The sequence below is a fragment of the Gymnoscopelus microlampas genome, assembly GCF_963454915.1.
Source record: "Gymnoscopelus microlampas genome assembly, chromosome: 23".
Classification (NCBI taxonomy): Eukaryota; Metazoa; Chordata; class Actinopteri; order Myctophiformes; family Myctophidae; genus Gymnoscopelus; species Gymnoscopelus microlampas.
The window spans coordinates 11,400,571-11,422,634 of NC_139960.1; the positions used below are offsets into that span (position 1 = coordinate 11,400,571).

Sequence of the window (22,064 nt, forward strand, 5' to 3'; positions counted from 1 at the left end):
TTACCTTCACAGTTCCTGCCATCATTGGACAGTTTGAAGCCTGTGGTACAGCTACAGTGGTAGGACCCCTCCGTGTTCTCACACTTGTGGGCACAGAGTCGTCCTGGATAATGCCGGCACTCGTTGATATCTGGAGCACAAATACGGCAGTTAACAGCAGCCCATATAGATATAAAATTATGATAATAAAATAAGATAGAAAACAATGATTGTCATCATTCGTTCACTTATTTGCTTACACCCTGACGGCTGGAATCAGCTCACGATGACGGCAAAAGGAAAACAAAATGATTCCCCTCCCCCAAACAAAAAGAAGATTTATTTTTAAATGATGAAATCCAGAATTATGTTAATGGTTTATACCAGGGCAGATTAATTTACTTAGATTACATTTATTCGTAATTAATATTTACAATTTGATGTCATGTCTGAATTCAAATGATGCAGATGTACTCAAAGGGTAACTATTAAATGTTTATAATTGTGAAACAGTGTGCTTTGAGTCCATAACTATAACATAATGCGATGTGGTTCATCAGTGACCTAAGTGGTCACTCTCAGAGAATCAATTAAAGCAGCACTATGTAACTTTTTTAACAACTATATGGCATAATATGTACCACACAATTATAAAGTTATATGTTTAAGCAATAACAATCACCCTTCCATAAATGTATAGACTCAGGGGGGTCCCTGCTAGGGGCTTGACTGTACTACTATGTATAGACTCAGGGTCCCTGCTAGAGGCTTGATTGTATTACTAATATGTATAGAAAGACAATGAAAGACATGGTTATAATACTAGACAGGCACTAAATGGTACTTTACCTCTGCCCAGAATCAATGCACTTAAGAAAACAGTAATGTACAGAGCCATTGCATACTGGGATGTGCTCCTCCCACATTTGACTCTAACAAGAAATATATTTGGTTTAAAAAATAAACTTAAGGAAGCAATAATCAGAAAGGAAATTTGATTAGATTAGGTTGTTATTATTTTTGGTATTCTCGGACAGGCAAACCTGTTTTGTTTTTAATTCTTATTTTATTGTTAATGTAAATGTTGTTCTCTAAGTTTGTGTTTTTGTTCACTAACATTGATTATGTTGTACTGCATTTTATGATTGAATAGTCTCCACTACGGTTTAGAGTAGACTAATGGTGATCCTTAATAAACAATAAACAATGAGTCTCACCCTGGCATTTGCCAAGGCACCAGGGCAGAACTGCCAGTCAAAGCGAAGACGGGCCAATCACAGCGCGTGCTCGCCGGATATGCTTGCAGAGACTCTGCCATGTTATTTGTGTCCAAAGTGGCCACTGATACCCCACACTACATACACTAGTGCTGCTTTAACACTCAGGATGTTACAGTGTAACATCTGTCCAGGCTGAGACCTGATGTATGTAAAGAAACGTTTGCAACCTTTTGCAACAAAGCGATCCAGATATAAAAGCACATGTTGATCATAAGTAATGAGGACCTTCACACAGCTTCATGTTGCTGTTGAAGAGGAATCCGGCTCTACATTCACAGCGGTACGTCCCTATGAGGTTCACACAGCCATGACCCCCACAGGCATCACCTACGCCACACTCATCTACGTCTAGAGAGAGAGAGACAGAGAGAGAGAGAGAGAGAGAGAGAGAGAGAGATTCAAAGGAAAAGAGAACGATAAGAGTGGAGCCAGTGGTGACAGATATCAACTTGATTACTTCATTACTGTATTTAGTAATAAGACATGTTAATAATAACAATATTAATAAGAAATAATGTTAATAGTAATAAGACATGTTTTCCCCCCTTCTCCTCTTTAGTATTAAATGATTTAGTTTAATTGTTTTATTTATTCATCTAATTTTGTATATTGTTTTAATTTCTTCTAAGGATGGGGTGACGAGAGTTGTGTTGAATGTAGTGCACACCAAATAATTAATCATAATAATAGTAATAATGATAATAATAATAATCATCATAATCATAATAATCATAATAATCATAATAATAATAATAATAGAGAGCTAGAATATAAATAATAACAATTAACAAGATGAAGTAATACAATTATTATGACAAAAAAGCTACTGTTCTTGGTTCATAACAGCAGCTATACCTTCACAGCGCGTGGCGTCGTCGATCAGACGGTATCCTCGCCCACAGGTGACAGTGTTCTTCAGACATTTGTACGACCCCATCGTATTGATGCACGTCTGGCCGGGCCGACACGGACTGGTCTGAGCCACACACTCGTTAATATCTGTCAGGTCCAATATGACAAATAATAACACTAATGGATATCTTTATGACATTACAAGGACAGAAACAAACTATTAAACTAATTCATATCATTGCCTGTGAGAAGAAATAACTATGGTGCATTTAAAGGAATAGAGAGTCTATATAAGTCAATTTCGTATTTGCAGGTACATGAACATATCGTATATAAACATTTTCCCATTAGCAGATTCATTTTTAGATGTTGCTTGTTTACATTTTCCCCAAAGTCCTGAAAACGTTACGTTACAGAACTTCCCTGAATAATAGCGTCATCAGCCTATGGCAACGTACTGTACCAATGAAATTTGGTGCTGATCGTGTAGTGATGTTTAAGATTAGCAGCGGACACACAGACAGACATGAACATGGGGCTAAAAAAGAGTGGTTCTCAAACATTTTCATGTCAAGGACTCCAAAATTGACACTTATTAGGCCGCGGACCCCCATTTGAAAAGATATGCCAGATATGCCCCCCATAAGAGAAGATTTTTAAGGCTCTAGCAGTGATTCTTAACCATTTTAATTTCAAGGACCCCCAGTTTGACATGCATTAGGCTACGGACCCCCATTTAATGGCATTTCTATCTCTGGGACCCCAATTCATATTGTAACATCAATGTTAATCTAACTCTGAGAGTGTACAAATGGAACCAAATGGACCCGTTAGGGTCCATTTGGTTCCATTTGTACACTCTCAGAGTTACAGACCCATAAAGGTCCATTTGGTTCCTAACTATCCATCATTTAGCTGGGGACCCCCTGGAACCCCCTCAAGGACCCCTGGGGGTCCCCGGACCCCAGTTTGAGAACCAAAGGGCTAAAACATAATCTCCCCCCTGCCTTGGGCCTGGTGGAGGTGATATAATGCTGGATAGCTTGGGCGTCTAGTACGTGTGACACCAAACTCACCGATACAGCTGCCGATTGCATCCTGAATGAAGCCGTCTCCACAGCGCTCCTTAGGGTGACAACGGAACGAACCTGGTGTGTTGTTGCATACAAAGCTCTCTCCACAGTAATGAGTCCCAAATGCACACTCATCAATGTCTGCTCAGGGACACACACAGACAGACAGACAGACAGACAGACAGACAGACAGACAGACAGACAGACAGACAGACAGACAGACAGACATCAGGCGAAACACATCAGGAAGAAGAGGAAGATCGAAGACATTAAAAATAATTCACACAAAGTTGTTTCTATAGTATTCTATTGACTTTTTATGCAGTTGTACTTTTCCAATATGCATTTTCTGAAAGGTGGAACTAACGCTGTACACATCTTTACCAGTTAAATGACAATGGGTAACTCTTTCCATGAAGCCCATAAAAGACCATATGGATGGTTGTAGCGTATTATAAAACTCTATATTCATGTTCATGTTCATGTATTTTGTGACAATTTAAATTGTCTGTCTGGCTATCTACCTACCGTCCACTAGGATAGTGGGCGCTTTCTTGAAATCAAAACACCCTATTTTCTTCTTTCTCTACACTTTCAACTACACGGGTAGACTGTTTTCAGCGTTCTGATCCAGTCTAGTGTGAATCAGCGGATACAGATGTTGCCTTTGCTTCCAAAAATAATTCGCTCAGAAACCAGGAGCGCCATAGTGGCAGAGACCCATAAACATCTGTAAGTTATGAATCCAGCGGGTTTCTTTTAACATTTCTTGGTAAACTTTGTTTTGATAATCCATTTCTAATTCGTAGGAACTGCCGATACTGTGCAACTCGATTCTGCATTCATGTGGGGGAACGATAACATTGTGGTGCCCGACTGGATATGAATATTAGTTGGGGAATTCATGGCCTAGACCAGGTCACACTAGTCCAGGGGTCTTCAACAGGGGGTCCGCCAATTTTTTTTGGCGGACCCCCTGGCAAAGAGGTATATGTGTAGAGGGAAAAAAAGAGCAGACCAAGTAAACAAAAAAGGTTTAATCTAAAACACAATTGTATATAATATAGAGGGGGTCCCTGCTTCATCTCTCTCTCAGCTAGGGGGTCCTTGGCCTGAAAACGTTGAAGACCCCTGCACTAGTCAGTTAGGACCGAAAACCAGGCTTTCCGCAGTGTGGAAAGCCTGGTGACGAGACATATCTACACGGGTTTGCCGAAAATAGCCGATCGACAAGCTCGAAAACAACGCATCGAATCGCGATGCGTTGTGAGCTGGTATATAGATCTGCTGTTTTTGGCGAGCAGTGCAGAGTGGACGCCTGGGCAGTGAGACTACCTTGACATTGGTTGTCGTCGGTGAGCTGGTAGCCGGTCCCACAGCCGGTCTTCCTCTGACAGCGGTACGATCCCTCTGTGTTGATGCACACCTGACCCAGGACACACACATGCTCTCCGTTCAGACACTCATTCACATCTGTGGAGAGAAACACGGACAGAGGACAATGTAGTGTGACCCAAGCCAAGGCAAGAGCACTCAATATCGCTGTGTTGTGCACGTTTTATTTGCAGTGGTGTAAAGTAACTAAGTACATTTACTGAAGTACTGTACTTAAGTAACATTTTTAGGCATTTTTACTGAACTGGAGTATTTCCAATTTGCAGTACTTTTACTTCTACTCCACCACATCTGAGAGGCAAATATTATACTTTTTCTCCACAACAATTATTTGAAAACTTTAGTTAGTAGTTACTTTGTAGATTTTGATTATTATTACAAAACATACATTAACCATTTCAGCCCTATACACATTTTCGGCCATTTGAAAATAGCCGATCTACAAGCTCACAATGCGTCACGATGCGACACATTGTGAGCTTGTAGATCTGCTATTTTTCCTAACGATTTGTATACATTTGAAAACGGGAAAATGGGACATTCTACATAATGAATACTTTCTACTTTGGAACTTTAAGTACATTTTGATAAAAAAATACTTTTGTACTTTTAATCAAGTAAATTCTGAATTTCTGACTTTTACTTGGAACAGAGTATTTCTACATTGCAGTATTGATACTTTTACTTAAGTAAAAAATGTGAGTACTTTTCCCACCACTGGTTATTTGTGCAACTGTAGGAGTTAACAGTGACACGGCACTATAGAATACACAGGGAATTGGGTGCTAGCACAACAGCTAAATTGGGGGAAAAAAGAAGAAGTGGGGAAAGAAATCGAAGGATTAGTATGATTCCTTGTGTGCCTTGAGCGTTTACCTCCACAGGTCACCCCGTCTGCTCTCAGCTGATAGCCGCGGCGGCAAGCGCACGCACCATTCACACAGAGCTGGGAACAATTGTGTTCTGTAAAGAAACATGAACACGTCACCTTACAGCACCATAAAATCCTATATATAACCTTTATTTAACCAGTAAAAATACCGTGAGATTACGTCTCTTTTCCATGCATAAAAACAGACCATACAAGACAAAACTCCATAAAACAAACATACATACTGACTATCAAACACCGGTTCTCAACGCGGGGTTCAGGGACCACCAGGGGTCCTTGAGGACGGGTCTGTAACTCAGATAGTTACCCGTACGGGTCCATTTGGTTCCATTTGTACACACTACTGAGGATTTTACAGCGTAGCGTAGTTTGGGTTTCCAGGGATAAGAATCATATCGAATGAGGGTCCGTGGCCTAACGCATAAAATTAAAAAGGTTGAGAATAACTAATTCACATGAGGCACAGATAATTGACTTGATGAGAGAAAACCTAGCAGGGTGTTAACTTGCACAGGGCTATAGTTGTCTATAGCCTCTCTTTGGACTACTGCAACTCCCTCCTGGCTGGTGCTCCGGCATCTGCCATCAGACCTCTGGAGCTTGTTCAGAAAGCTGCGGCTCGTCTGGTGTTCAACCGCCCCAAGTTCTCTCACACAACTATCCTTCTCCGTTCTCTGCACTGGCTCCCCGTAGCAGCTCGCATTCAGTTTAAAACCCTGGTGCTAGCCTATAGGGCAGTGAAAGGAACAGCACCTTCTTACCTACGGGTTTTGGTCAATGCCCACACCCCTGCCCGACCACTCCGGTCTGCCACCTCGGGGCGACTGACTCCCCCGCCACTCAACGGTCCTTCTGGTCGATCGACACGGTCACGACTTTTTTCTGTTCTGGCCCCACAGTGGTGGAATGAACTTCCCACTGATGTCAGGACAGCAGAGTCACTGCCCATCTTTCGCCGCAGGCTGAAAACCCACCTCTTCAGGACACTCTACCCTTCCTCTCTGCCTGGCCTACTTGTTGTTAACTAGTTGTACGAATGCTTGTTTTATTGTTGGATTGTTTATTGGATCTTGTTTAGTCAATACAATTATTTGTTTTAGCTCCTGCTCATTTGATTTAGCTATTTTGTCTCATCTGTTTAAGGAAATAGGTAGCTGATATATTCCACTTTTACCTTAGCGCTAGGTATGCTCTTGGTTGCTTGTTTTTGCAGAAAATGCACTTATAACCTCTGGTGATTAGTAGTTTTCGTTCCCTACCTATGTTGATTGCACTTATTGTAAGTCGCTTTGGATAAAAGCGTCTGCTAAATGACTGTAATGTAATGTGATGTAATGTAAAGGACACATTAGCAGGAAGGAGATTAAATAATGATGTTATGAAGGTGCCAAACCTTGACAGAAGTCCTTTTCCTTCTCTGTCATTGTGGTCACATCAGTTGAAGTGACGTTGCTTGAAGTGACAGAGCGTGAAGTGGCATCTCTTGAAGAAGTTATATCGGTTGTCACTGGAGCTGTGAAAGAAATACGATCAAATACTGCATTTCTAAAGTACAGCATACTGTACCCAACTCCCTAAAGACAACATGTCCTGCAGTTCACAAATGTTAATTTCGTTTTCTCTCTATTTTGTGGCAAAATCTTTAAGCCACAACAAAGCACCAGTTGGTCTTAAGTGAGTCACCATTTGGCAAGGTGTGTGTGCTGAGCTGACACTGTTGAATATCCCTGCCTGTCTACAGCTGCTATTCTCTCGCTCAGGGTCGCCCAAACTTTAGAGCTCTAGACCCAAAAGATAAACTTACAAAAATGCGTTATGAATTAGGTTTCGTAAGCCCTATTTAATAGTGAACGCATAGCAACACATTGAGCTTGCAGAGCTGCTATTTTCGCTATTTCATACAGTTTTGTTTTTCCTGAAATTCTTCAGAAAAATATTATGCTATGCTAATAAATATGTGTTTAGGCAACACAGCGGGGGGGGCTTTATTTTGGGGGGCTTGTGTTACCTTGAGTGATGGGCGTGGCTTCCTCCGTGCTGTTTTTTTTCCCGCAGCAGGTCTGGGCTGCGTGCGCACACTGTCTCCCCAGAGACAGACCCAGCTCACAGCTCTGACCCCCCCGGCCCACTGCCATCAGCCCCAGGACGCAACAGTCACAACACGTCTACAGGACAGACAGAGAGAGACACAAGGTGGGGTGGAAGGGGGGGAGGAAGGGAAGGAAGGAAGGAAGGAAGGAAGGAAGGAAGGAAGGAAGGAAGGAAGGAAGGAAGGAAGGAAGGAAGGACGGGCGGGTGGGCGGACGGGCGGAAGAAACAAACAAACAAACAAGAGAAAGAGATGATTTACAACAACAACAAAACAAGCTACAGACAGTATAGAATCTTAGCATCCTCTCAGATATAAATTCTGGCAATAATGATGTTTATCTTATTTTCTTATCTTGAAAGTGATAAAAGTAAATATTTAAAGGAATAGTTCACCCAATAAATTACTTATTTCCTATCAATTACACACACCATGAAGCCTTAAATGAATGGAGATGTTTTTGACGCATTCCTGAGCCAATAATTTGATGACCGGGCGTATTTCCGGTAGGAGACTCAAGGTGTCAACTTTGAGTCTCCTAAGGCTACTGGAGACATTAGCATCTTTCCACCAGTCATCAAATTATTGGCTCAGGAATGTGACAAAAACAAAAAAATCCCCATGAATTCAAGGCTTCATGGGGTGTCTAAATGATAGAAAATAAGTCATTTTTTGAGTGAACTACTAATGAAGAATGACTGAATTATGTGTCAGGGCTGCAATGTGTTCTGCACACTAGACTGCTTGTGTGAGATAATTATTATGAAAGTAGCATACTAAAGAGCAGACTGAAACCTTATTGTAAAATGTTCTTTTGAAACTACTGTGTATAAAAGTGTATAGTGTTTTCCAGGCTGTAGCATGCCCACCTTGGAGAGCCGTGTTTCCCAGGGGACTCCTTGGAAGAAGGGCCGGTCACAGGTCCCCTGGTCTTTGGCCATGTCTATGCCATTGCTGCAGAGACGGTCTATAAGCACCGCCGCACAGCACTGCTCCTGTGCTATCCTGCAACGGTCGCGCAGAGGGTTTAGCATGGAAACCGGTGGTGGAAAAAGTACACACATTTTTGACTTACTGTAAGTAAAAGTATCAATACTGCAATGTAGAACTACTCTGTTACAAGTAAAAGCACTGAATTCAAAATCTACTTGAGTAAAAGTACAAAGGTATTGGTATCATAATGTACTTAAAGTACCAAAAGGAAAAGGTACTCATCATGCAGAATGCTAGCCTGGTTCCAGACCATAGACCCCGCCCACTCTCTGAGTGGACTGAAGCTCCACACAGCTTCAGTCTGATAATCAGGCTAGCAGAATGCCCCATTTCACAACTTTTCAAAAGTATAAAATGTATGAAAATCTATATATAATCTATATATACTATATATGGTCACTGTCGGACCTTGTATGTCCAAAATGTTTCATTTAAAGAAATGAAAAAATAAGCTACAGTATGTTCCAATGGATCCAATGTAGTTATTATTTTTGGGCACAACCTCATATTAATACTTCAAGTCATTGGTTGGATATTTATAAAAAACCCACTGACAGACTTAACCCTTTGAGATCTGGAACGCATCTGTGTCACTTTAGATTTCTTTGGCTATTCAAAAATAGCAGATATGCAAGCTCATAGCGCGGCACCGAGTGCCGCGCTATGAGCTTGTAGATCTGCTATTTTTGAAAAATCAAAAATAAATAAATCAAAAAACATTATTAAGAATCTCCTCAGGTCTTAATGGGTTAATCACGTTCGACTAGAATCCTGTCACACGCACACGCACACACACACACACACACACACACACACACACACACACACACACACACACACACACACACACACACGCAGTATTTCTTTCATTCCCTTTTACAAACACCTCTCATTCCTGTCTCCACCTCAGTACACACCTCAGCACCATATGTTGTCCAGGTGTTGCGGTACTCTACATCTGCATCAATCACCACCTCTGTGTTCTTACAGTCAGTCAGACAGACAGACAGGGGCCCTTTGGGTGTTAAAGTGCTCCGGGGGGGGGGGGGGGGGGGGGCACTTAACTCCTTGTACTTTGCTATGTAGTTAGTTAGTTAGTATGTGTAAATCCTCCCCTGTAGCCAGGACAGGTGGTGGGGGGCTCAGGTTGAGACTGAGGGGGGGGGCGGAATGATCAGCGGCCTTCAGCCCCCAAGGGTATTTCCCTGCTTTTAAATATGTCATCACCAACACACACACACACACACACACACACACACACACACACACACACACACACACACACACACACACACACACGGTTTACGCCACTACAAACCACTGGGCTGTGATTTCTTGTTGTGTACTTAGTACTTACTGCTTCAGTAAGGAAATTAACTTCCTAAATCCTGCATTTGAAAGGCAATGTAAAACATGCTGCTTTGTAAACCTGTGTAACTCAATGGATAGAGCACTGGACCTATCACCACGATCACCTTTGCCGTACAGCATATAAGTCAATGGGTGGTTAGGTGTTATGAGCCTATATCCTGGGTCCCCCCATGCATAAAACATACACTCATATCATAGTAGGTGTAAGGTAGGTGTAAGTAGCATACACTGATCTCAAAGTGAGATCCCCCCAAAATGTGTTAATATAGCATTAAAATCCGTTCAACCACTTTAAACCTATACATCAGCTATCTGAAAATAACTGATCTTCAAGCTCACAGCGTGTCATGATGCGACACGTTATGAGCACACTTGTATGGGGGTCCCGACTCCCTGGCACAAAGTCTTTTCAGATGGGGGTCCGCGGTGAAATACATTTTAAATTGGGAGTCCTTGACATGAAAATGTTTGAGAACCACTGGCCAGTGGTGTAAAGTAACTAAGTAGATCTACTCAAGTACTGTACTTGAGTGGTATTTTTACTTTACTGGAGTATTTCCAATTCTCTGTACTTTTACTTCTACTCCACAACATCTCAGAGGCAAATATTATACTTTTACTCCACTACAATTATTTGACAACTTTAGTTACTAGTTACCTTAGAATTTGATTATTATTACAAAACATACATTAACCACTTCAGCCCTATTTACGTTTTGGCCATTTGAAAATAGCTGATCTACAAGCTCACAATGCGTCGCGATGAGACGCATTGTGAGCTTGTAGTTCGGCTATTTTCAAAGGATTTGCATACATTTGAAACCTTGTGAAATGGGACATTCTGCATAATGAGTACTTTCTGCTTTTGGTACTTAAAGTCCATGTTGATACAAATACCTTTGGACATCATTTCTACATTGCAAGTATTGATACTTCTACTTAAGTAAAAGATTTTAGTACTTTTTCCACCACTGCATATATATATATATATATATATATATATATATATATATATATATATATATATATATATATATATATATATATATATATATACACATACATATACACACACATTACATATTGCAGCGTCAAATAATTTGACAAGGGGCCTCCCCACACCACAAGGCCCCGGGCCCCGTGGTGGAGGAGGTAAGGAACCAGGTGTGTGCTGACCTGCAGATATGTGAGGAGGAGAACAGGGGGATGATTGCACAGTCTTGTCCTTCCAGGGCCCGGCCCCTCCCATCCTCACAGCACTCCTTTAATGTTGGCTCCTGGATCTCTGCAAAGGCCCACAGAATACAATACGTGGAGATATATGGGATATACCAAATAGATAACAGTTGGAGCCTATAATAATAATAATAATAAAAAACATAATACTACTACTACTACTACCACTTAAACCCCATATGGGTAACTGGAGTCCCTCAGGGCTCAGTTGCGTGGTGTTGTGAGCTTGTAGATCTGCTATTTTCAGCGAAAGCTTTCCCCACAACACTGATCTAAGTGGGTAATAATATTATAATTTTCTAAATGGTTGGTCGTCATGCCATTATTTTGTTTTCTCTTTAACGAAGACAGGGTAGAAGCCATATTATACAAAATCAAATATTCCATAATGTCTTCATGGTATTTTTTTGCTCAGAGAAAACTTAAAACATAATATTTTTTTTCAATATACCAAATGGAAATACAAATACATTTCTAGACAGTTTTGCTTGGCTTTTGCTTGGCTTGTGAAATATAAAAAAGATTCTTACACATCTTACTAACTTATGTGCATTTGCTGATCTGACTCGTTTCTGTTTTCCTTAAAAATAAATTAAAAATGGATTAAATATATACAGTATATACATATATCTTACTAACTTACCTTGTCCAATCACAAGTCCGTATAAGGAAAAACATAATAATATCCAAAGTTCCATTTAAACTGTTGTGTGTAGTGTGTGTTGTGTTCTCTGTAGGATCCTCTCACTGAGCAGGCTGTCACAGACAGAGAGGTGGAGACACACACTCACTGACTACACACTACACTGTTGCCAGGTTTTGAGAGAGAAACAAGCAACCAGGTCTATGAAAAAAGCCCAAAAGAAGTGACTTAGGCCAGTGGTTCTCAAACTTTTTCATGTCAAGGACCCCCAAATTGACACTTATTAGCCCGCGGACCCCCATTTCAAAAGATATGCCAGGGACCCCCATAAGAGAAGATTTTTTTTTACGGCTCTAGCAGTGATTCTCAACCATTTTAATTTCAAGGACCCCCAGTTTGACATGCATTAGGCTACGGACCCCCATTTAATGGCATTTCTATCACTTCGACCGCAATTTATATCGTAATTAGCTCTGAGAGTGTACAAATGGAGCCAAATGGACCTGGTTCCATTTGTACACTCTCAGAGTTACAGACCCATAAGGGTCCATTTGGTGGCTTATCTATCATTTAGCTGAGGACCCCCTGGAACTCCCTCAAGGACCCCTGGGGTCCCCGGACCCTCTAATCTATTCTGTAGTAGCCTATATAACATGTTTTATACTCACCAGATTGTGGCAAAACACCCTGTGTGCCTCTGGAGGACATCTGGATGAAAGAGCATCTTGATTTTTAAACTTTAATATTAGCTAACTCACTGGACTTAAATTCACAATATCCAACCTGTCCTGACCGCAACTTTCCAGAGAGAGAGAGAGAGAGAGAGAGAGAGAGAGAGAGACCCAGATAAACCACGAATAAACTGTGGTCCAATCAGGGAAGAAATTAAAGTCAGCTGCGTTGTAAAAACACCATCAAATAAGACGTCCATATGACGTTCATACAACATCCAAGAAGAGGTAGACTTCGTCGCTAAAAGACGCTGATGGGATTACTGAAAATTAATTAAGACATTATGCTTCCCCTCCCTCTAAATCAATATGATTTCTATTAACTACCATAAAGAACATAAATTGAAGCAGGCTAAAATAATTATGTCAACAAGGCAGGGACATTAGCTGTTATTATAATTAAACATTGATAAACTACATAAACACACTGATGTAAATACATTTACATAAGGCCTGTTGAAGACCCCTAACGTAGTGTCAAAATGATTTAAATCTGAAATGCATTTTACACCCATATCCTCAGACAGATGTAGTGTCTGCTGATGGACACTAGATGGCGTTCAAACAGCAGTTTTTTGTCTTTTTAGTCAGTCTGTCCAAAAAGAGGGTTAAACACTCAATCAGTAGGCAGGTTGAAGTTCATCCATGATGGTCATGACAGATCCAGACTGCACTAGCGATGTGTTTACATTCAACCGCATGGCTCATTTGCATAAGACGTTACCATTATTGATTTTATCCCACTGTTGAGGGTTAGGGTTATGTTTTATATATTTTGTTTAAGACTTACAGTAGGCTGCCTTGCCCCACTCGAATACAGTGACTGATATGCATTAATAATATACTGGACCATACATAAAATGAAGAATACCTTGTGATGTCAGTGACATTTTATTACAAGTGAAAATAAAAATAAGAAGCAGTGCAGCAACAATACGTTTTCGTAATTTTGTACTCACACCAATAAATGAACCATAAATGAACGCTTTACATTCGTTTGCTGCTGAGGTAGAACATCTGAGATAGAACATCTTCCAAAAATAAAAATAAAACGGGCATCGTCCCTTTCCGAAGCCTTATTCATACTTAACCTATTAAGACCGGGAACGCATCTGTGTAATCTTTTAGATTTCTTTGGGCTATTCAAAGATAGCAGATATACAAGCTCATAGCGCGGCACAGAGCGCTATGAGTTTGTAGATGTGTTATTTTAGAAAAATCATGAAAATGTGTGCAAATCTTTAAATATATATATATTTTTAAAGCGAACATTTGTAACTCAAATCTTTGCTTCTGGGGGATTCTACAAATGTCTTCAAACCCCCCCCCCCCCCCCCCCCCACCCCCCCCACCCAGAAGCATAGATTTGAGTTAAAAATGTAGATTATATATACAAAGATTTGCACACATTTTCAAGATTTTCCCCCCCAAAAAATAGCAGATCTACAAGCTCGAGTGCCGCGCTATGAGCTTGTATATCTGCTATTTTTGAATAGCCAAAGAAATCGGAAAATGAAACAGACGCGTTCCCGGTCTTAAAGGGTTAAGTCGAACAACGGGTGTGTCGCCTAGTACCGGAACTTTGTGAGGGGCAGCAGCTCATCAGTTCTCTTCATGGCCTGGACCCGCTCCAGAGTCTGCTCGTCCATGGCCTGGTAGCAGCGCTTGGCGTATTCCAGGAGCCTCTCCTTGGACGCCTCAAACTCGCCCACCTCAGCTAGCTGCGGGGACCAGAAAGTACATGTGGTTTTATAACCCATCTAAGACCTGAGGCTGATTCCACAAAATGTTTCTCACACTTTTTCATACCAAGAAAGAACCCCCAGATTTGTGTTTAAAAAAAAATCCAAATTATTCAAGATTTTTCAAAAATATTCAAATTTAGCAGATGTACAACCAAGTACAAGTATAAAATGCACCCATTAAGTGTCCATTACACTCTCGGGGTTAAATCAATGTTCTAGTTTCTACATGGATATATATGGGTTTGTTTTTGGCCTATGGATATGTGTCTATTTGTACATGTGCATATCTAGATTGTTTGAAAATAGCAGATCTACAAGCTCACAACACGTCGCATCGCGACGCGTTGTGAGCTTGTAGATCTGCTACTTTCAAATAGCCATTATATATAAAACAGGGCTAAAGTGGTTAATGTATGTTTTATAATGTAATAACTTATATCTACAAAGTAATTAGTAAAAAAAAGTTTTCAAATAATTGTAGTGGAGTAAAAGTACAATATTTGCCTCTGAGATGTAGTGGAGTAGAAGTAAAAGTATTAAACATTGGCAATACTCCAGTAAAGTAAAAGTACCTCAAAAGTGTACTGTAAGTATAGTACTTGAGTAGTTACTTTACACCACTGAGACAGACTGACAGAGAGATGAAGGAAAAGGGAGAGAGGGGGAGCGGGACAGACAGACGGCGGTACCTTCTCTGGTGCGGCCAGCGCCAGCTCAGCGATGGGGCAGGTGGAGGCGATGGTGTCGCGGACGACCCCGTGATGCTTGAAGGCTTGGGCCATGGTCCCCACGCGCTGGTAGGTCGACAGGATCGCCTTATAACGGATCAGCACGCCGTCTGGGTCCTTCACTGTGGGGGCGAGAAACATCATAATAATCAATGGAAAGGATGATAAATAGTGACAGAGATATGGTACAGTATAGTAATGAGAGGTCGCAAGTACAGTAGATACAAGAGAGACATCTCTCTTGTTAAAATTTAACCCATTAAGACCTGAAGCCGATTCTATTAAATTGTAAATGCCATAGTTGCATGTTTGCTTCTTCATTTGGTGTTGTTACACCTGGGTGCGCATGGCAGCTCTCTGCCATGTGCCATGTGTAATATTACAGTCATTCCTGTACATACAGGTACGGTATGCGTCTTTGTTTCCGTAACAGCCAAACGGATTTGGATGGAACTTTGCAGGTAGATCGACATTTGACGAAGGACTTCAATTATTTGAGTATTTCGTTTGTCTAGAGCAGTGATTGTCAACCTTTTTCGCATCAAGGACCCCCAAATTGACACTTATTAGCCCAGGGACCCCCATTTGAAAAGATATGCCAGGGACTCAACCATTTAGATTTCTTGGGGGTCCCAATCTACACTGTGTCACCATCATCAGTGTTCATTTAACTCTGAGAGTGTACAAATGGAACCAAATGGACCCGTTAGGGTCCATTTGGTTCCATTTGTACGCTCTCAGAGTTACAGACACATAAGGGTCAATTTGGTTCCTAACTATTAATTTGGCTGGGGACCCCCTGGAACCCCCTCAAGGACCACTGGTGGTCCCCGGACCACTGGTTGAAAACCCCCGGTCTAGAGAAATCCAACGTGGCTGTGTAGACTTTACACATTTTGAACAGACAGCTGTAATATTAGGCATCTAGCTGTGTTCGTATAAGATAGTTTGTAACCACTTTCCCCCCTGGCGTCCATATTTTGGGCATGTCACTATGGTTGAAAATCAGTTGAGCTTGTAGATCAGCTATTTTCGAATAGCCAAAGGATAGAGAGCTTAAATGATTAACCCATTAACACATCCACTGCCAGGCCCGTAGTCCTACGGGCCGTTAAATCCAACCGTTAACTGCCGTTCCCGTAGCCCGTAGTCCCGTAGTTTTCCCATGTTAAATCGTGCAGGTGCAGATTCCGGATTTTTTTTGCACTTCCGGTCTCGAAGTGGGCGGACCGGAAACGAAATAATACTGTTTCCGGTTTTTCTCCCGCCTCCGTTTCCTGTCTAGCGGTCAACTTTGGACGCCATTATCTCTGGCTTGTTGTTTTTCTCACCGCATCCACCATTTTAGCGTTTTCCTCTCGTTCTCCAGAATGCAGTGTCGGATCGCCGCACGGTTTTCAGCGTTTTGTTCGGTCGGGTCCCGTGTTTGTGTCGAACCAAATGAACGCGGATTTTAAACGGATTTAGCGGGGCCTATGACGGAATCAAAAAAACAAAAAAGGTAAGAAATTGCTTGGCACTACGATGGACGTTCTGAGATTAGCCGATGGCAGTCAATGTGTTAAGACCTGGAGAAGCATCTGTGTCATTTTTTTATTTGAGCTAAAAAAAGCATTATTTTACACTTTAGCTATTCAAAAATAGCAGATCTACAAGCTCATAGCGCGGCACTCTTTGAAAAATCGTGAAAATGTGTGTAAATCTTTGAATATATATATATATTTTTAAAGCGAACATCTGTAACTCAAATCTTTGCTTCTGGGGGTCCCTGGAAAAAAATATTTTTAGATGGGAGTCCGCGGGCCAAATACATATAATTTTGGGGGTCCATGACATGAAAAAGTTAGAAAACCACTGATATTGAAACATACATTTTTCAGAAAACCGTTTAGAAGACATTTTGCAGAATCGGAACCTCAGGCCTCAATGGGTTGAATTCAACCACAGTGGAAAAAAGACACATTTCCATGTACGTATAAGTGGAAATGAAAAGAATGAATTTCTTGTCTATTCTCTTGTTTTCTGGTCTATTTTGCGGCACGGCAGCAGCCTCGCTCACCCCTCTCGGGAAACTTGCGTCCCTGGGTGAACCTGACCACCTTCTTCATCCTGGGCTTTCCGGTGCATCTGCCCTTCTTCTTCTGCCCTTTCTCCACGGAAGAGTCTTCCTCCTCCACATCCACTGTCTCCTCCTCCTCCATGTCTTCTTCCTCTGTGTAGTCCTCCTCGTCCTCCGCCACATGGTACTCGCGCTTGACTATGGGAAAACAACAAAAAAAAACACAAAAACAAAATGACAACTAGAATGTGAAATGTCAATGTGAAATGGTAAACGATCAACTCATGTTCTTGTTTGAGTACGGCCAAGAGGAAAATGATCAATAAGACAAGTAAATAAACAAATAAACCACAGACAAAATGTCAAGGAGAGATTATAGCAAGTCACAAGTCTGCATGTTTGAGTGTTTGTTTGCACGTGTTCACACAATTTGGGGGTCCTTGACATGAAAAAGTTTGAGAACCAGCCTTAACAGGCGACGTCACACTGATAAGAACCAGTATGCACGCGTAGGCCGGCACCAAATGAACCCCATTCTGTCAGGTCTCGCTATAGGACGCGCCTCACTAGCCAACACACAAGAGGAGGTTGAATGAACTGAAACCAGCGAAACCCCGAAACAATATGTTGGGAATTGATTGCATGAAACAATCACCTGTGCGTCCAGTCTCAATGTTGGTAAACTAATAATTGGTCTATTCACCCAACCCTACATGCGGCTCTCACCAGGGCCAACGGCGGTGCTGCTGCTGCGTCCGGAGCGAGGAAGCGCCCTGCGTTTGAGGGTCATTCCAGACCTGGTGGTCATACTAGTGGAGGGAGGAGATGGCGAACTGGCCGGCTGGTCCTTCACCGCCACGGCATGCTGGAGGTCCACTGGTCCTGTGAGAGACAAACAGGCAGACAGACAGAGACCAGAGAGAGAAGAGGACAGGAGATAATAGCATTATGGAATATCCATGTCGAGGGTCAAAGTGCTACTACTTCTCAGTTGGGAGCAGAGGGGAACTAGGCGTTCCCAGACCCAGACCGGTTTCACAGAGGCGTAACACAAAGAGAAGACAGTTATATGGATGTAGTAAGGGAGTAAGGGATAACTGGTCATTTCCAAAATGCTAAACATACGTATTATCTATTTAATCAAGGAGGGGAAAAAAAGAAAACAAAAGGAGGGATGTTCAGTCTAAAACAATCACACACAGAGGGCACAGCATTAGACGGTAGAAGCCAGGCAGACTTGCATGTTGTAACATCTTGAGGGTGATTTGTATACTTAATAGTTGTATGCCTGTGTCAACAAATATACGGATCTACAAGGTCACAATGCATCACAAACCGCCGCAGCGTGACACTGTCTCACTGTACACTGACGCGGCTGCGTTGTATTTTCAGTGATGTGTCTCTTTCTGTTGTTTATTTAGCTTTTTTTTGCGTTAAGACGCGCTGTGTAACTTTTTATTGTTTAATAAACAATTGCGCTGTTCTCTGTACCATCCTTGATCATTTTCTCTTCCCACTGGCTTCTCACGCATCCTTGGTGAAAATATCCGTTTCCCGTTTCGTATTTCCGGTTTTATCCTGTTTCCGTAGATTTTTAGGCAAAAACAAGGCAAAAGGAGTTACCTCACACGGTATAAAAAAACGAACGGAACGCTCCGGTTATATTTTCTTTTCTCTGGACGACGAACAGTTATCCCCTTTACCAACGGTCTGACACGCGATCATAACATATATATAAATGTTCTGTGGCCAGTGTGGGGGGGGGGGGGGGGGGATACGAGCATGGTGAAAACTACACGGCTCGGCTATGAAAACTTAACCCTTTGGGAGCTGGTACATCTATCGTGTTTGTTTCTACACACAGCCATAAGATGGATTATAATGGATATACAACTTCTGTGACCGGTTGAAAAGGTTATAAAACACGAAAGGCACTGGGTGAGTATATTATGAAAATACTCTGGCAGTCAAAGAGTTAAGGATCTGCTACTTTTGATGTTTTTGTGTGACACTGTAGTATGATCAAGTAAAGCGTTCATTTACAAAGAAATAAAACCCGGTTAGACAGAGATAAGAGGTTTCTGCCAGCAACGATATACAGTAAAGCAACAGCTAATGTGACACAGAGGTGGTCCCGGCTTGAAACGTATCTGTTCCAAGTCTAAATGGGGTTAGTTCATACACGGGCAACTGGCGGCCCGGGGGCCACATGAGGCCCCCACCTTCACTTAATGCGGCCCACAGGTTAATATGGGAATACTGATATATTATTGATTTCAGCTGTTAAAATTCCAAACATGACCCGCTTTAATTACTTCAGTCTATTAGTAGCTTAATGACTAGTATTAAAAGTCTTTTCTATGTCCAATGTATTTGTATTTAACCCATTGAGACCTGAAGCCGATTCTACATGTCTCCTAAATCCCAACAGTTTTCTGAAAAACGTATGTTTCTATATCAGTGGTGCTCAATCTTTTTCATGTCATGGACCCCCAAAATTATATGTATTTGGCCGCGGACCCCCATCAAAATATGTTGTTCCAGGGACCCCCAGAAGCAACGATTTGAGTTAAAAATGTTCGCTTTAAAAATATATATATTCAAAGATTTGCACACATTTTCACATATTTTCAAAAATAGCAGATCTACAAGCTCTACTAGAGCTTGTATATCTGCTATTCTTGAATAGCCCAAAGTCAAAAATAATGCTTTTTAGCTCAAATCTAAAAAGGACACAGTTCCAGGTCTTAATGGGTTAAAGGGACTACACCATGAATTTTAACTTTTTCTTCTTTTTTGTGTGTTTTTGGTCTCCCCTACCTCTCTTCTATCCCCAAAAATACCCCAGTTTGAACACTCAGGCTTTCACAGCAAATCTGGGGTTTTCTGTAAATTGGTCTCAAAACAGGCCAAACTGATTTGCACCCTGACGTGACGTCACGTCCAGCTTGCCACCACCATACCTTCCATCATGTGCTGGCTCTGGTTGAGGTGGAAGCCAGGCGTTCTGTCCAAGCTCTGCTCGTAAGGAAAGGAGACCGGAGCAACCAGACCCTGATAAAAGCCTCCTCCACCTCCTCCTCCACCGTGAACTGCTCCTACAGGTCGTCGATGGACATAATGACCAGAGACAGATGGACACATGCACACACATTAGAAACATAACAAACATAACAGAACAAAACATAACTTGAATCATTTCATGTCTCTATTAACCACTTTTAAGCTCTACGACTTTAGCAAAAAATGCTAAAATCCTTTCATTTGAGTTCAAAAAGTTCAACTAAATGCATTTGAAATTAAATAAAAATGTTACTTTTCAGGATTCCAATTCAAAAATATCTAAATAAAAATCAGGATTCCGATTCAAAAGTAGCCAAAATAGCATATCTACAAGCTCAAAACGCGTCACGGTGCGACACGTTTTGAGCTTGTAGATCGGCTATTTTTGCTACTTTTGTGTGACATAGAATGGCGAAGTACGGCATTCATTTACGAAAAAAAGTTGAAATACGAAGATAAGAGTTGTCTGCCCAACAGTATATGCAACGTGGCTGACTGGAGTGAGTGAGGAAATATAGTGGCCCTCTCCATCATCAAAGTTGCGTCACCCTAGCCTGGTAAACCCTCCCTCCAGAAATCTCATTTCCATTTGATTTCTGGAGTGAGTCTGGCATGATCGCCCATTCTGCAATATTGGCTGCGGGCTGGAGTTGGGCGGGAGTAATACCGTTGACTGACAACCCCTTCAGCCAATGATCGTTTTTTCCCCTTCAGCCAATCAGCAGTTCATTTTTACCACCTCCAGACTATGTGACGCAACGGGACTTTTGAGACGGCCATGCCCAAAATAAGTTGCCTTATTGGGATACATGCGTGTCACTCCCCGCCCCTGCTGGTTCTCTAAATTTATATTTTTAAATAGGCTCTGTCATGATTAATTGACCACATATATGAAGTTAAACAACTAAATTCTATCCAAACGATATCTTAATAGTAAATTCCGTGCCTCAAAAAAGAAGTTTGAGACCGTTTTAAGAACGAAACTAAGAAGTGAAGGCACTCGGACAACAACAATGGCTGCCGTTCGTCTTTTGTCGGCGGCACTCAGGCTGCACTCGGCTTCATTCGGGCTCACTCGAACTCGCCACCTGATTGGCCAACTGTCGCTGTCAATCACAGAACGATGTGCGACGACGCTGATAGGCTCGTCAGTTTGGCGTACAGAGCCAATATTGCAGAATGGGCGTTCATGCCAGACTCACTCCAGAAATCAAATGGAAATGAGATTTCTGGAGGGAGGGTTTACCAGGCTAGCGTCACCCCTGGGTTAGTTAGTACTTACCCTCCTGTTCTCTCAGGGTGGACATGAAGCAGTTCGATTGGTAGCGCAGGAAGTTGCGCTCCTCCTCCAGAGCCTCGATGCGTTTCTGCTGCCCGGCGTTCTTCTCCCAGGACACGAACAGGTCGGTGCGCAGGTTGGAGATCATCATAGCCGATCTACAATTTCTCAACGCCTCGTTTTGCGAGGCGTTGAGAGCTTGTAGATCGGCTATTTGTGGCAAAGAGGCTATAGGTGTGGAGGGAAAAAAGAGCAGACTATGTAAAAAAAAAACATTACATTTTATACAATATAGAGTAGGGGGTCCCTGCTTCATCTCTTTCTCAGCTAGGGGGTCCTTGGCCTGAAAACGTTGAAGACCCCTGGTTTATTGGATTTTCACAGAAGCATTTCTTGCATATATATCAAAAATGCATAATCACTGCATTGCCTCACAGACCTCACACACAATACTCTTGAGTACTGTAGTTCTATGCGACATAATGATGTATCACATAGGAACAGCTAAAAGCAAACAGGTGGAGTGTTTTTTTTTTTTTCAATAGCGAAATGATGTAATACATAGACATGTATTGTGGAATGATATAGTTATGGGGTCTTCAACCTTTTCAGGCCAAGGACCCCCTAGCTGAGAGAGAGATGAAGCAGGGACCCCC

The 22,064-nt window shown here is 41.8% G+C and overlaps 1 protein-coding gene across 1 annotated transcript in view; it reads right to left on the reverse strand.

Annotated features, from left to right (window-relative positions):
• The window catches only part of LOC311040107 (fibulin-1-like), a gene marked incomplete at both ends in the record, with an annotated part of 29,872 nt that extends 17,345 nt beyond the window's left edge, over positions 1-12,527 (reverse strand). Inside the window, 11 exons of the mRNA XM_084050180.1 lie at positions 5-130; positions 1,485-1,607; positions 2,115-2,258; positions 3,188-3,325; positions 4,520-4,657; positions 5,456-5,542; positions 7,480-7,636; positions 8,430-8,565; positions 11,047-11,209; positions 11,909-11,916; positions 12,472-12,527. Of these exons, the coding sequence (XP_083906306.1) occupies positions 5-130; positions 1,485-1,607; positions 2,115-2,258; positions 3,188-3,325; positions 4,520-4,657; positions 5,456-5,542; positions 7,480-7,636; positions 8,430-8,565; positions 11,047-11,209; positions 11,909-11,916; positions 12,472-12,527 (1,276 nt within the window). The remainder of the gene's footprint in view (positions 1-4; positions 131-1,484; positions 1,608-2,114; positions 2,259-3,187; positions 3,326-4,519; positions 4,658-5,455; positions 5,543-7,479; positions 7,637-8,429; positions 8,566-11,046; positions 11,210-11,908; positions 11,917-12,471) is intronic.
• Positions 12,528-22,064: the final 9,537 nt, after the last annotated feature.